The 14,549-nt window shown below is 41.9% G+C and overlaps 1 protein-coding gene across 2 annotated transcripts in view; it reads right to left on the bottom strand.

The window, feature by feature from the left end:
- erbb4b (erb-b2 receptor tyrosine kinase 4b) overlaps positions 1-14,549 on the bottom strand; it is a 453,698-nt gene that overhangs the window by 105,664 nt on the left and 333,485 nt on the right. For both annotated transcript variants that reach the window (XM_070543942.1, XM_070543941.1), the window contains 2 exons: positions 4,503-4,593; positions 1,905-2,104 (listed from right to left, as the gene is read on the bottom strand). In XM_070543942.1, the coding sequence (XP_070400043.1) occupies positions 1,905-2,104; positions 4,503-4,593 (291 nt within the window). The remainder of the gene's footprint in view (positions 1-1,904; positions 2,105-4,502; positions 4,594-14,549) is intronic.

Genomic DNA, 14,549 nt, shown 5'->3' with positions numbered 1-14,549 from the left:
CTTCACTCACATTTTTAACACAATTGCAGTGGTCTCTAGTAGGAATGAATGTCTTTGCAAGTTGTACTCTGGGGACAGAAATCTCCGGTTGCCTGTTTCAGGAAGTAGGAGTGAGCCACATCAGAGTTGAGCTTCCAGTGTCAGGATTTGAAGGCTTATTTCTTGATATTTGGACATCTTGCATCTGATTGGCTAACAGCAATGCGACACTGACACTATTTGCTTAGCAACATTGATGTTTTATCTCCACAAATAACACAAGCCTAACACAGATCTGCCAAGCTACTGATGCTAACAGTTAGCTTCTACTAGCTGATACGTTCTCTGCCATTTCCTGGACACTAAACCGACAACAGCCTTCCCCATTGCAAGTCAAGAGGGGCAAACCCATCAATGTTAGGTTACAGTGTGACATAGATCTGTCAGACTTTTCAAATCATAGGTTTTCATCACCTTTATTCAGAGGCAAATTCAGAAGATAGTTGCGCAACACAATTCACATTCAGCCTGCATGTTAAACCAAGAGTGACTGATCATTTAAAAAAAAAACAAGTAAAAGACATTTTCTCTGTGAAGGACCTCTTTAACCCTCCCACTGTCTTCATGGGTGACCCCGCCAGGAAAGTTGACTATTGAGCAGGTTTGATGGTTTATCCCTTGAGGTCCATGTGGCAGGGGTGAGGAGTGAGCACCACCAGAAAAGTGTCTGGACTTCTTTGAGTTGGGATACTTTAGATAAGAAATAATTGTCTTAGGTAAATAGTCAGCTGTATAGCTTTAATTGCCTGAAAGTATTTAGTTAAATACACACTTAAAACTTATGCCAGAAAGAACAGAGTGCAAAAAAAAACCCATCTGCAAAAACGTTTACATAAACAAAAGTTGAACACTTTTCAGTAGAGCAAGTCTTTTTCCTGTCAATCTTAAATACCTATTTACCAAGTCTTTGAAATGCGTGTTAAAACACCACAACACACTTCATCACACTAAATTAGCATTTCAAACATATCCTCAAACACTCTGCTTTGATTGTGGGTTTGCTTTTAGGTTTGTCTGGTTATCTAGAGACATGTCTACATATTTCACCTCAGCAGAGATATAAGTTCTCAGTCCATTACTGAGGCTAAATGTTGGATGTAGGCTCTACAGATACATATTTTCTGTTTCTCTTGTTGGGAGTGTTGAGATACCTTCACTTTCTCTCTCTCTCTCTCTCTCTCTCTCTCTCTCTCTCTCTCTCTCTCTCTCTCTCTCTCTCTCTCTCTCTCTCTCTCTCTCTCTCTCTCTCTCTCTCTCTCTCTCTCTCTCTCTCTCTCTCTCTCTCTCTCTCTGTCTCTCTCTCTCTCTCTCTCTCTCTCTCTCCCTCTCTCTCTCTCTCTCACACACACACACACACACACACACACACACACACACACACACACACACACACACACACACACACACACACACACACACACACACACATCCTTGTCAAGTGTTTAACATTTAAATTAGCCTAAAAGCCCTCAACCTTTTTTTTGTGTGTGCAGCATGCGTGTGTGTGTGTGTGTGTGTGTGTGTGTGTGTGTGTGTGTGTGTGTGTGTGTGTGTGTGTGTGTGTGTGTGTGTGTGTGTGTGTTAGTCGAATTGCCCAGACGTAGGACACAATCAACAGTGTAAGGAGGCTTTCTCAATAATGCATTATGCCTCCTCATAATGAACATCATGTATTAATAAATTATGTCTGAGCATGGTGGGAGTGGTACAAAATTAAGCAAAATCATCTTTAAAAATAAAATTATAAAAAAAACATATAATTGTGCACATTCAGAGTTATTTATTGATTTCAGTTACCCTTTAATATTCCATCAACACCTGATTAATTCTGTTGCATTTTTGCACAGATGTTACAGCAGACTTACAACATTCCTGTGGGCTTCGATTGTTGCGGATCAGAACCTTTTGGTTCGCTGCGCGGAACAATCTCGTCCAGTTGACGGTGCTGTAGTAGCAGAGCTGGCTGTTTTCTGCAACGTGAACATTCCCGGCGCTTATCTCTCTTAGGGACTGAAGCTGCAGCGATGAAATGCCCTGCTGCTTCAACACCAGCAGCGAGATCCCGCTGACGGGGCGAAACGGGTGGAGGTGAGAGGAAGACGAGGGCCAGACAGGAACCGGGCGAAAGAGGAGAAAAGAAAAGTTCAGGCCAAGCAGAGGAAACAGAACAATGGGATGTTTTCTCATGTTGTGTTTAATTTAATTTAGAATTTGGAACAAGTCTGGCTATTTCTCATCAAACTCTATTGTATCTAAGATAATATTTTCATACATGAGTACAAAAAAAAAAGATCTGATTCACTAGTTTTAAATTAATACCCCCCCAGAGTTCCATCTTTACTCCGTTTAAACTATTTAATTATGACAAGAGGGCAGCAAGGTGTTGGAGCTATCACGCAGCTCAAGAGTACACACAGGTCAAAGGTCAGACGCAGGCTATAATCTGTAAGGCCTGCTGCTTCCATCAGCAAGCAGGTGCAACACACACACACACACACACACACACACACACACACACACACACACACACACACACACACACACACACACACTATATAATCAGCCAAGACTCACGTTGTTCCCATCCAAATGCCACTTCACATTTTAGAGCACTTTTCATAAAAAGACCAAAAGAAAAACAGTAAAAACTAAATTATAAATAATTATGTTCAGCTGGGTTAAAACTACTGAGTTCTTAAATGTCAAAACATAATCATAACTGAAACACGTTCCACACACAGTGTTCTTTGGAAGTAATTATTGCACTTGGTAAAAAATTTAAATGCAGAGCACTTAATCCTACAAGCATAGCCAAAGAACATTTACTGTTAATTCACATTAAGATGCTTCTAACCTAAGAAGACACACTGAATTAAACTCCATTACTTGACCCTAGCCCTACACTGGAAGGGACATGGCTCTACCAGGCTGATAGATGAACCATTAATAATTAATTCAGTTATATAAGGTATATAATAATGTTTATATAATAATGTTTGTGTCATGATTCAGAACCAGATTTATTTGCATACATTTTTTTCTGTTCCTGTTTCTCCTTTTTTTCAGATTTATGTTAACAATATAAAAAAAGCTTAGCTTCACTTTTACTATTTCTAAGAAAATAAAATTCAACACCTGAGATGTGTAATGATTATTTTATTAATATTTAAATCATGTAAAGACAAGTTCACTTGTTTTTTTAAACCTATTTGCAGTGGTCGCTAGCTTAATTGAATGGCTTGTGAGTTGAGCTCAATGGAAATGCAGCTGTGACGCTCCTGTTTCAGGAAATGGAAGTGAGCCAGTTCAGAGTTGAGCTTCAGACGACTCATTACTAATACTTAGAAACCTTGCCTTTAATTGTACGCAGCTATTTTTATGCCTCCGTTCACTCTGCAACGTTGATGTTTTATCTCTGCAAAAACTCAAGCCTGAAGGAGTTCTCCCTTGTTGTTGATTTGCTAATGCTAACGGTTAGCTTCTACTACACAATTCAATTCCATTCAATTTTATTTATATAGCGCCAAATCACGACAAGAGTCGTCTCAAGGCACTTCAGATAATAAACATTCCAATTCAGGTCAGTTCATTAAGCCAATCAGAAATAATGTTTCCTATATAAGGAACCCAGCAAATTGTATCAAGTCACTGACTAGTGTCAGTGACTTTACAGCAATCCTCATACTAAGCAAGCATAAAGCGACAGTGGAGAGGAAAACTCCCTTTTAACAGGAAGAAACCTCCAGAGAATCCTGGCTCAGTATAAGCAGCCATCCTCCACGACTCACTGGGGATCGAGAAGACAGAGCAGGCACGCACGCACACACACACACACACGCACTCACGCACTCACTCACCCACACACACACGCACACACACACACACACACACACACACACACACACACACACACACACACACACACGCACACACGCACACACGCACACACACACATGTTCTCTGCTGTTTCCTAGATGCTAACACAACAACAGCCTTCCCTGTTGTGAGCCAAGATGGGTGAGTCCATGAATGCTAATCTGACATTATGACTTGTGATTGACAGGCGTATCTAATCTGAGCTTTTTCTAGTTTATTTGCTATCACTGGCTAATGCAGGAAATAGGGTAGAAGACTATTATCTATATTTAGCCTGCATGTTAAACTCAAAGTGACAGATTTTGTTTGGGGAATGTAGCTGTGTTATATATATTTAGCATTTTTACCAATGTATTGGGTCATATATTTTTGTATATAATTCTTTCTTTTTTTTTTTGCAGCATTTATGCAAGTTTAGAATTGTGAAGATAATAATAATAATAATAATAATAATAATAATAATAATAATAATAATAATAATAATAATAAAAGTCCTAAACATAGGATAAAAGGACATGTTAATATTTAACAATTATTTAAACTAGACATTGCAAAGAAATACACATGGACACAGAACTTTCCGGTACCTGTACAGTGCCCTTCCTCCAATAGTTGCCAGGTTGGAGAAAACACTCAAGTCTGTCATGTTGTCGGGCCAGGACTGGATGTTGAGGTAACCTAAATGGTGACCAAAATATACACAAGAGCATCCTGTGTCACAGCGAAAAGACCACATTTACCTGTTTATTAATGTGTTCATTTCACTCAGGGTTAAAAAACATCCGCCCGGTAGAAGTGGCATCTCTTCAGAATGATCAGAAATCCACAGTCATGTTACAACACCACCTGAGTCACGGGTGAAAGCAGCCAAGCACTTTCAGGGCTAATTTCATGTTCTAGGCATGACAAAACCACCGAGGAGGGTCTCCGTGCAACGTCACATCAATACGTCTGCATTTCCTGTCTCTGCTTCTCTTCTGCTGAATCATTTAGATGATTAAATGAAAATCTGAGAGCGTGGCTGTGGCTCATTTATGATTTTTAATAATGGATTCAGAAATATGAAATATTTAGTACAGGAACAGTGGGCGAGCGCAATCCCCAAGACAACACCGAAGGACAAACAAAACAGTCAGCCGAGGCTAAAAAACCGCAGCTAAAACCACAATAGAAGGACGGGTGGAGGAGGACAGTGGAAGGAATGACAAATTATTGTCTAGACAAATATAAGAGAAATAAATACAAATGGGATTTAATAAATAACCATGAGCAAACACAAAATGCTGTAATGTCAAAGGAAAAAGAGAAAGGAGATCTATTGTAGCTTCTGTAATCAATAAGCAGTATTTGACACTATTCAATAACCTGAGAGATGGCCTCGCTCTGGATGTATTATTTTGATAATCCAAATTTGGCTTGTTGACAAAACAAGGTTATGGTTAGGGTAGAGTGTAGGGTTGGGTTAATAGTACGGTCATCAGTTTATAGACATAATTTGGATTGTTGTGTCAAACTCAGGCAAGATATTTCTTTATTAATAGTAATCGATGAAAAAATAGGGAATGAATAATCAAAATGATTCAGAAGAATAACAAGTAAGAAGTTTGCAAAGTTTGATGCAAATTATTTTTTTCCCTGTTTGATAATTTATAATTTGCTACAGGTTATTTAAAATCTTAAAGAGCAAGTCACCCCCAAATAAACTTTTTTTTCTGATAAACTATATAAATGCATGTCTAATTGCTCTGCAGACACGTGTAGTCAATAGTTTTGCACTATAGTGCATTTTAGTTAAATTTTTAATTTTCTGCTTAAAACTGTCAGTGTTGCACCGTCGTCAGGCAAAAACTCTGCACTGCATTTGAATTTAAATCTGCCATCGCTATTGGCTAACAGGTACCCTAGAACGTTAGCTGGTACCATGTGATGTCACAATGTTGTTGTGAGCCTGTGTGTGTGTGTGTATTTGTTAGCAGCTCCGCCCTCTCAGTCTGCTAGGCAACAGCATTTGTTGCATTTTTCAAACAGGAAGTGGGAGTTGAGTAAGAATCTGGTTGGGGGTAACTTGCTCTTTAAAGAGCAAGTCACCCCCAAATAAACAATTTTTTTGCTGATAAACTAAATAAATGAGTGTCTAATCGTGCTGCAGACACGTGTCGTCAATAATTTGGCACTTCAGTGCATCTTAGTTCAAATTTAAATATTCTGCCTAAAACTGTCAGTGTTGCACCGTCGTTAGGCAAAAACTCTGCACTGCATTTGAATTTAAATCTGCCATCGCTATTGGCGAAGAGGTACCCTAGAACGTTAGCTGGTACCATATGATGTCACAATGTCATTGTGAGCCTGTGTGTGTGTGTGTATTTGTTAGCAGCTCTGCCCTCTTGGTCTGCTAGGCAACAGCATTTGTTGCATTTTTCAAACAGAAAGTAGGAGTTGAGTAAGAATCTGGCAGGGGGTGACTTGCTCTTTAAGTAAAAAGTAACATGTTCTCCATTTTTCTTATGAATGGAATAACGGCCAACATAGCTATTGGTAGTTGTAGTAATGGTATAGCTGTTTTCTTAAACACACAATCGAACACCAGTGCTATTAAACTCTCCTTTGATTTTCATCTACTATATTTCTGATGATATGCAGTTGGAGACACTATAAATACAATTCGCCTAGAGGCAACAATGTTGTAGAGCTGTTATTATTGTACTTGTCGAATGTAATTTTCCTAATGATAAACTGTAGTGACAAATCACCTCAATCATCATCATCATCATCATCATCATCATCATCATCACCATCATCATCATCGTCACCTTTATTTATAAAAGCACCTTACAGACATATATCATGTCCCCAAGGTGCTGCACAAGACTAAACTAAAAAGATAAAAACAACGAATATAAAGGAACCCTATAAACAAAATTAAAAACAGCAAAATACAAAACATCAGTTAACACACAGATTTAAAAGCCAGATTATAATAATGGGTCTTCAGCGCCTTCTTAAAAACCTCTAATACGTGGAGAGTCGCACAGATAATGGAAGATCATTCCATAATTTTGGGCCTGCTACCGAAAAAGCCCCGTCTCCTCTTGTTTTGAGCCTGGTTGCGGGGACTAGAAGCATATGGTGACTGTCTGAGTGGAGCGAATGACTAGGTATATATGGCTGTAGCAAGTCAGATAAACATTCTGGTGCCATCCCATTCAATGCCATAAAAACCAATAAAAGAATTTTAAAACACACTCAAAAAATGACCGGTAACCAGTGCAGATCTGCCAGGATGGGTGTCACATGATCATATTTCCTTTTCCCTTCTAGGAATCTTGCCGCGGCGTTTTGCACAAGCTGCAGATGAGCTACCGTACTCTGTCTCACCCCAATTAAGACAGAGTTACAGTAGTCTAAACGAGAGGCGATAAACGCATGCACAACAGTCTCGAGGTCCTATCTAGTTAAAAATGACTTCACTTTGGCCAGACGTCGCAAGTGGTAAAAAGAGGACGATACAACCGCACCCACATGTGCATCAAAGGTGAAAGCGTTATCTAATGCCACTCCTAAGTTGACCACCGAAGAACAGCATCTTTGTGAAATGGTGGATGGGTGGGGGGAGCTCTCCGTTCTAGATGATGAATGTAATGATGGATATCAAGCACTGACAGCAGACATATGCTGCAGAATGGAAGTACAACTCGTTAGACACTAACAGGAGGTTTGATCTGATAAAAAAGAGAGAAAGTGAGGGTTTTATATGTTGGCACATTCATTTAACAGCTGATCATTTGGGCTTTATTAATAACAAAAACAGCAAAGTTGCAAATAATTCTATTTTGCTTTTACACAAAGATGAAGTGGAAAATGTAATGAAAGAAACATACAAACAAGGTATTGCCAACGGTTACCTTTGTATACATGCAAATTAGTCTGCACTCTGCAAAGAGTGTTTGCAGACCCTTTTACAAGCTGTTTTATCTGCTCTCTAAACAAAAATGGCTGCTTCAATTTCAGTTTAAGGTTGTTTATTTAAAAAGTTTATATAAAAACATAATTTTGTCCAAAAAAACAAGTGAAGAGGTTCAATAGAAGAGAGCTGCTCATTAAAAGCAATGAAAAGGATTAGAATAGCTCATTTAAAATTGTTTTTCAACATCAGCAATGAACAAAGATGATAAAAGTTCCCAGTGAGCAGAAACCTGAGAGTTGTGTATCTCAAAAGTTGATGATGTTCAGCAAAAAGAAGAACATTTCAATGTTTGTGGTAGAAGTGTGAGAAATCAGCTGAAGAAAACAGTATGCATTGAGAAACCAAATGTAAATCAATGACACCTACAAGGAGGAAGAACACGCTTTCAGTACACTGCATAGAAGAGGTCCTGCACTGGAGATGAATAAAAGCAATAATCATGAATCACTGATCTGTATTATGCAAAAGGATGTTGCTAACACTCGTGTTTGATGTGAGGCTAATAAAACTTAAAGATGACTGCTTGAAGTAGACAATCCCATTTTTGCTGTCACTGAAGATGAGCGAATATATGGATAGTTGTTAGAAAACAACACACTGGATACCACTTTACTGTCACTTTCCATCACACAGTGAACTGCTGCACTGTTACATTTCTCCAATTATCCTTTTGCAGCAGTAAATGATGCTCTGCTTCTGCCAGAATTGAACTGGCATTTGAGTGTTCTCACTTAAGTTGCTAAATAAATGGTGCACAATATGGAAGCAGAAGAGTTGGTGAAGATTCCTAAATCCTAATCTCTAAACGTAAAAGTGATGTAGATGTTTTCACTCCCTTCACATTGTTTAAATGTGGTTTTCCATGCCTTTATCTCCTCCCGTCTAAAGTACTGTAATACACTTTTCATGTGTTTGAACAAAAAAAAAAAACATGACCGCCTTCAGTTGGTCCAAAACTCTGCAGCGAGCTCCCATCACTCCTATTCTACTGTCTCTGCACTGGTTACCCGTGAACTTTAGAGTTCATTTTAGAATCCTGACTATAACTTTCAGGGCTCTACATGGTCAAGAGAAGGAAGATGATACTCTAATACATATTATTCTAATACCCTATTTGAATCTGAAATGATCATTATTGTTCAAAACAATTCAAACTATTCTACAATAATTTGCTTCATTAATAGTCTACGTTGTATAATAATTATAAAATACTGTATTCTAAGATAAATGATAAATGACCCACACTTGTATAGCGCCTCTCAGAGTAAGGACTCCAAAGCGCTTTACACTACAGTGTATCATTCATCCATTCACACACATTCACACAATGATGGTGATGAGCTACAATGTAGCCACAGCTGCCCTGGGGCGCACTGACAGAGGCGAGGCTGCCGAGCACAGGCACTGTATTCTACAAGTGAAATGTTTAGCTAGTTGAATCTTAAGTGTTTTGTAATGATTTATAATATTCTAGATTGTTTATTTAGCTTGTTGATGGTTTTTTTTCATATTTGATTACTTCTTTTTCTGTGATTATCTGTATGAAAACACAGAAGCAAACTTTTGTAATATACCACAATAACACCCTGGAAATAAAATTTTACATTTCGAAAAAAAAGTTCATGCCCTAAATACGGATTCATATAACAAGAAATACTGCAAAATTTCAGTGTAGGCCTATTGGTGTTTCCTTCTATGTTTAAAAGCATGTACATCCACAAAACATTTGGGCACCTATTGATATTATTAGATATTATAATATTGGCATTAAAATGTGTTGATTTGTCAGAATATCTTACTTATCACTTTTGCAATGTTTGTTATAGACCTTTTCTGTCAACCAGTTACTAATTAAATCCTCAAAGTATTTTTAACTTGTCATTTGTGACCGCATAACTGTGCCAAATGCCATCAGAGCCTTGCATGGGGAGATCAGACCCATCTCCACTTACTTTGATCTTTTTGAATGATATCTATGATGCTGACCCGCATACAAGCCACTACTTAAATGTATTTACCCAAGCCAGTTAGAAAATGTGTCAGAGTCTAGCCAGAGGGAACAACTGCAGCTTTACAAGATTACTTTGAACCCACAGATTGAAGCCTCATCACAAACATGATTGTGCTGACATAGCAAGCAGGCACTCACTAAACATGTCACAAACAAGGTACATTTGCTACTCAGTCAAACAATCATCAGCCTTTATTGAGGTAAAAGGACATACATGGTCTGCTTTGTAACTATGGAGTAATAAAGCAATACTGTCCCAAATATAGCACAAGCATACACCCGACCTCCGTGATGACAGAGTTTCTGATGACCCTACCATTTGCTTGTCCTCTCAGAAGCACTGAACCAACTCACATCTACCCCATCTGAATCAGAATTTGCCAGCATCTTCCAGAGTCGCTAATGACACAAACCGCACACAAGAAAGATACGAAAGAGCCCATCGGAGAAGACGTGCACTTCAAATAAAAGCTGGATTTACCTCAAACGACCCACCGAACGAACCAGAGTATCAGAACATGGCGTTTCAATATTATGACACCACATGATGTTAAATGCAGTTTGTTTTATACCAACAGAAATCAGCTTTGAATCCTTTCAGCTCTAACAGATTTTGTAAGCCATAGCAACAGCAGTTCATGTTATGCCGAGAGCCAAATTTTCAACATTCAAATTTGGACCGCAAATTGTACTCAGGAGACTCTCAGCAAAGAGGGCTGTGAGCTCAAAGGCAAATGTTAAGGTTGCTTAAGTTGTCTTGATTACATTTTGAGCTATGCTACTGATAAACCCACTTAAATCAGATGTGTTGATTGCCCACTCCATTTTAAAAAGAAACTTGACCCGTTGAATGGGTTTGAGAAGCCAATGGAATGAGGAGCTAAGGAAAACTGACGGCAGGAAAAAATAGGAGTGCTGGTGTGGACAATGTAGCTGTCCTCATCTGCTGCTCATTTGAAAGCTAAAGCAATGTTAGTTGTGACCTCGGGGTCAGAGAGGCAGGTTGACTGCTTCAGTCAGACGTCACATTCTCCTGACAGCTCAGGGAGAGGACAAGCCAAGCTGACACACACACACACATCTGACTACATGGCCACAGGTTTCTGGCCCATCAACTGCGCTAAAGCTGCCCTTACTAACAATAACAGAACATCAAATTATTTCAGGAAAAACACGTGATATATATATATATATATATATATATATATATATATATATATATATATATACTTAAAAATAACTGGAAACTCATGCAAACTATGATTGATGCTTCACACTTGTTTCATACATTTCTGATTATTCTGTGGAAATGTGCTTCAAGTAGTAGTAAAAATATCAATTAGAAACTTCTTCAAAATGCTACTTTAGGGTCAACTTATATATATATATATATATATATATATATATATATAATTTACTCATTTATCTAACTTTAAATATCTTTCATGGACGTAAAAACAAAGAGTCGGAGTACCCGGCCCGGAGGGTTACCGGGGTCCCACCCTGGAGCCAGGCCTGGGGTTGGGGCCCGTTAGCGAGTGCCTGGTGGCCGGGCTTTCGCCCATGGGGCCCAGCCGGGCCCAGCCCAAACCGGATACATCCAACTGTGGATCCACCACCTGCAGGACGAACATGAAGGGTCCGGTGCAGTGTGGATCGGGTGGCAGACCGAGGCGGGAGCCTTGGTGGTCCGATCCCCGAACAAGGAAACTGGTTATTGGGACATGGAACGTCACCTCGCTGGTGGGGAAGGAGCCGGAGCTTGTGGCAGAGGTTGAGCGGTACCGGCTTGATATAGTCGGACTCACCTCGACACATAGCATTGGCTCTGGAACGCAAGTCCTTGAGAGGGGTTGGACACTCTCCTTTGCTGGAGGTGCTCCGGGTGAGAGGTGGAGGGCTGGGGTTGGCTTTTTGTTAGCCCCAAGACTCTCTGCCTGTGTGTTGGGGTTTACCCCGGGGGACAAGAGGGTAGCTTCCCTGTGCCTTCGGGTCGGGGAACAGGTCCTGACTGTTGTTTGTGCTTATGCGCCAAATATCAGTTCAGATTACCCACCCTTTTTGGGAGTCCCTGGGACGAGTGCTAGATAGTACTCCATCAGGGGACTCCATTGTCCTGCTAGGGGACTTCAATTCTCACGTGGGCAATGACAGCATGACCTGGAGGGTTGTGATTGGGAGGAACGGCCCGCCTGATCTGAACTCGAGTGGTGTTTCATTATTGGACTTCAGTGCAAGCCACAGTTTGGCCATAACAAACACCATGTTCGAATATGGCTGTTACCAGGGCAGCCTAGGTCGCAGGTCGATGATAGACGTTGTAGTCGTATCATCTGACCTGCGGCCGTATGTTTTGGAAACCCGAGTGAAGAGAGGAGCGGAGCTGTCAACTGATCACCACCTGGTGGTGAGTTGGATCAGATGGCAGGGGAAGATGCCGCGTACACCTGGCAGATCCAAATGCATAGTGAGGGTCTGCTGGGAATGCCTGGCAGAAGAACCTGTTAAGACGGTCTTCAACTCCCACCTCCGGCAGAGCTTTGACCGCGTCCCAGAGCAGTGGGGCGACATCGACTCCGAGTGGGCCTTGTTCCACTCTGCGATTGTTGAGGCGGCTGTTGCTAGCTGTGGTAGCAAGGTGGACGGTGCCAGTCGTGGTGGCAACCCCCGTACCCGCTGATTTCATATTTTCCATGGAATCTCATGTCTTATGGTTCACAAAATAATATGTAAATTAAACCCTTTACAAGGTGGTAGGGCTGTCGTGGTTGACGCGTCTCTGCACATTGCGTGGTCATCAGGGGCAGTTCCTGTGGAGTGGCAGACCGAGGTGGTGTTCTCCATCTTTAAGTAAGGTGACCTGAGGGTGTGTTCCAACTATAGGGAGATCTCACTCCTCAGCCTCCCTGGAAAGGTCTACTCCAAGGTACTGGAGAGGAGGGTCCAATCGAAAGTTGAATCTCAGATTGAGGAGGAGCAATGTGGTTTTCGTCCTGGCCGTGGAACTGTGGACCAGCTTTATACCCTTGCAAGAGTGATGGAGGGGGCATGGGAGTTTGCCCAACCAATCCACGTGTTTTGCGGATTTGGAGAAGGCTTATGACTGTGTCCCCAGGGGCACGCTGTGGTGGACGCTCCAGGAGTATGGGATCGGTGGCCTTTTGTTAAGGGCCATTCAGTCCCCTTACCAGAGGAGCGTGAGTTTGGTCCGCATAGCCAGTAGTTATTCGGACCTGTTCCCAGTGAGAGTTGGACTCCGCCAGGGCTGCCCTTTGTCACCGGTTCTGTTCATAACCTTTACGGACAACATTTCTAGGCACAGCCGTGGTGTGGAGTGTGTCGAGTTTGGTGGTGGGAGAATCTCGTCTCTGCTTTTTGCGTATGATGTGGTCCTCATAGCTTCATCCAGCTCTGACCTTCAGCTCTTGCTGGGTAGGTTTGCAGCCGAATGTGAAGCGGCTGGGATGAGGATCAGCACCTCCAAATCTGAGACCATATTTCTCGACCAGGAAAGGGTGGCTTGCCTACTCCGGGTCGGGAGAGAGGTCCTACCTCAAGTGGAGGAGTTTAAGTATCTCGGGGTCTTGTTCACGAGTGAGGGTAGGAGGGATCGGGAGATCGACAGGCGGATTGGTTCGGCGTCTACAGTGATGCGGACGCTGAGCCGATCTGTCGTGGGGAAGAGGGAGCTGAGCCAGAAAGCCAGGCTCTCGATTTACCGGTCGATCTACGTCCCAATCCTCACCTATGGGCATGAGCTTTGGGTAATGACCGAAAGAACGAGATCACGAATACAAGTGGCCAAAATGAGTTTCCTCCGTAGGGTGGCCGGGCCCAGCCTTAGAGATAGGGTGAGGAGCTCGGACATTCGGGAGGGACTCAGAGTAGCACCGCAGCTCCTCCGGATCGAATGGAGTTAGTTGAGGTGGTTTGGGCATCTGGTCAGGATGTGTCCTGGACACCTCCTTGGGGAGGTGTTTCGGGCATGTCCTGCCGGCAGGAGGCCCCCGGGTCGACCCAGGACACGTTGGAGAGGTTACATCTCCAATCTGGTCCGGGAACGCCTTGGGGTCCTGCCGGAAGAACTGGTGGAGGTGGCTGGGGAGAGGACGGTCTGGAGCTCCCTAGTTGGGATGCTGCCCCCGTGACCCGGACAAGCGGAGGAAGACGACGACGTTGACGACTAATCATTCTCTAATCATTAGAGGCTTTGTGATTAATTAGTCTCGATTAATACCAATTTAACTGTTCAAGAACATTTGCCCCCAAAGCAGGGGTGGCGTTAGGCCCGGCAACTTGGGCTCAAGTCCCGAATCTTTAATGAAAAGCCCCGGATCTCAAACATGGAAGTAACATGCAGTACCAAAGTCCAACAGAGAGGGTTCAGCTAGCAATAGTTTGTATACAGCCTGCCTGAGCCTCCACCACTGAAGAAGCCCTTCAGCAGCCGGCTTCTTCTGCAGTGCCTGGTTTTTTTCTACACTCTGCCTGAAACGCATGTGTGAAGATGGACATAAGGACGTTTTTTAGACAAAAAGTACCGCAACAGAACCCCAGCTTTGATGAGACTGGTGTTGACTCAGGTTTGTGAGTCTTACTTGAAAATATTTGTTGTACTGCTGGTTTGCCTAAAGTTAGCTTACTATCAGGTAAAGTTGA

The sequence above is a fragment of the Nothobranchius furzeri genome, chromosome 14, assembly GCF_043380555.1.
Source record: "Nothobranchius furzeri strain GRZ-AD chromosome 14, NfurGRZ-RIMD1, whole genome shotgun sequence".
Lineage (NCBI taxonomy): Eukaryota > Metazoa > Chordata > Actinopteri > Cyprinodontiformes > Nothobranchiidae > Nothobranchius > Nothobranchius furzeri.
The sequence above is the reverse complement of the archived record's forward strand: the minus strand, read 5'-3'. Positions and strand labels throughout refer to the sequence as shown.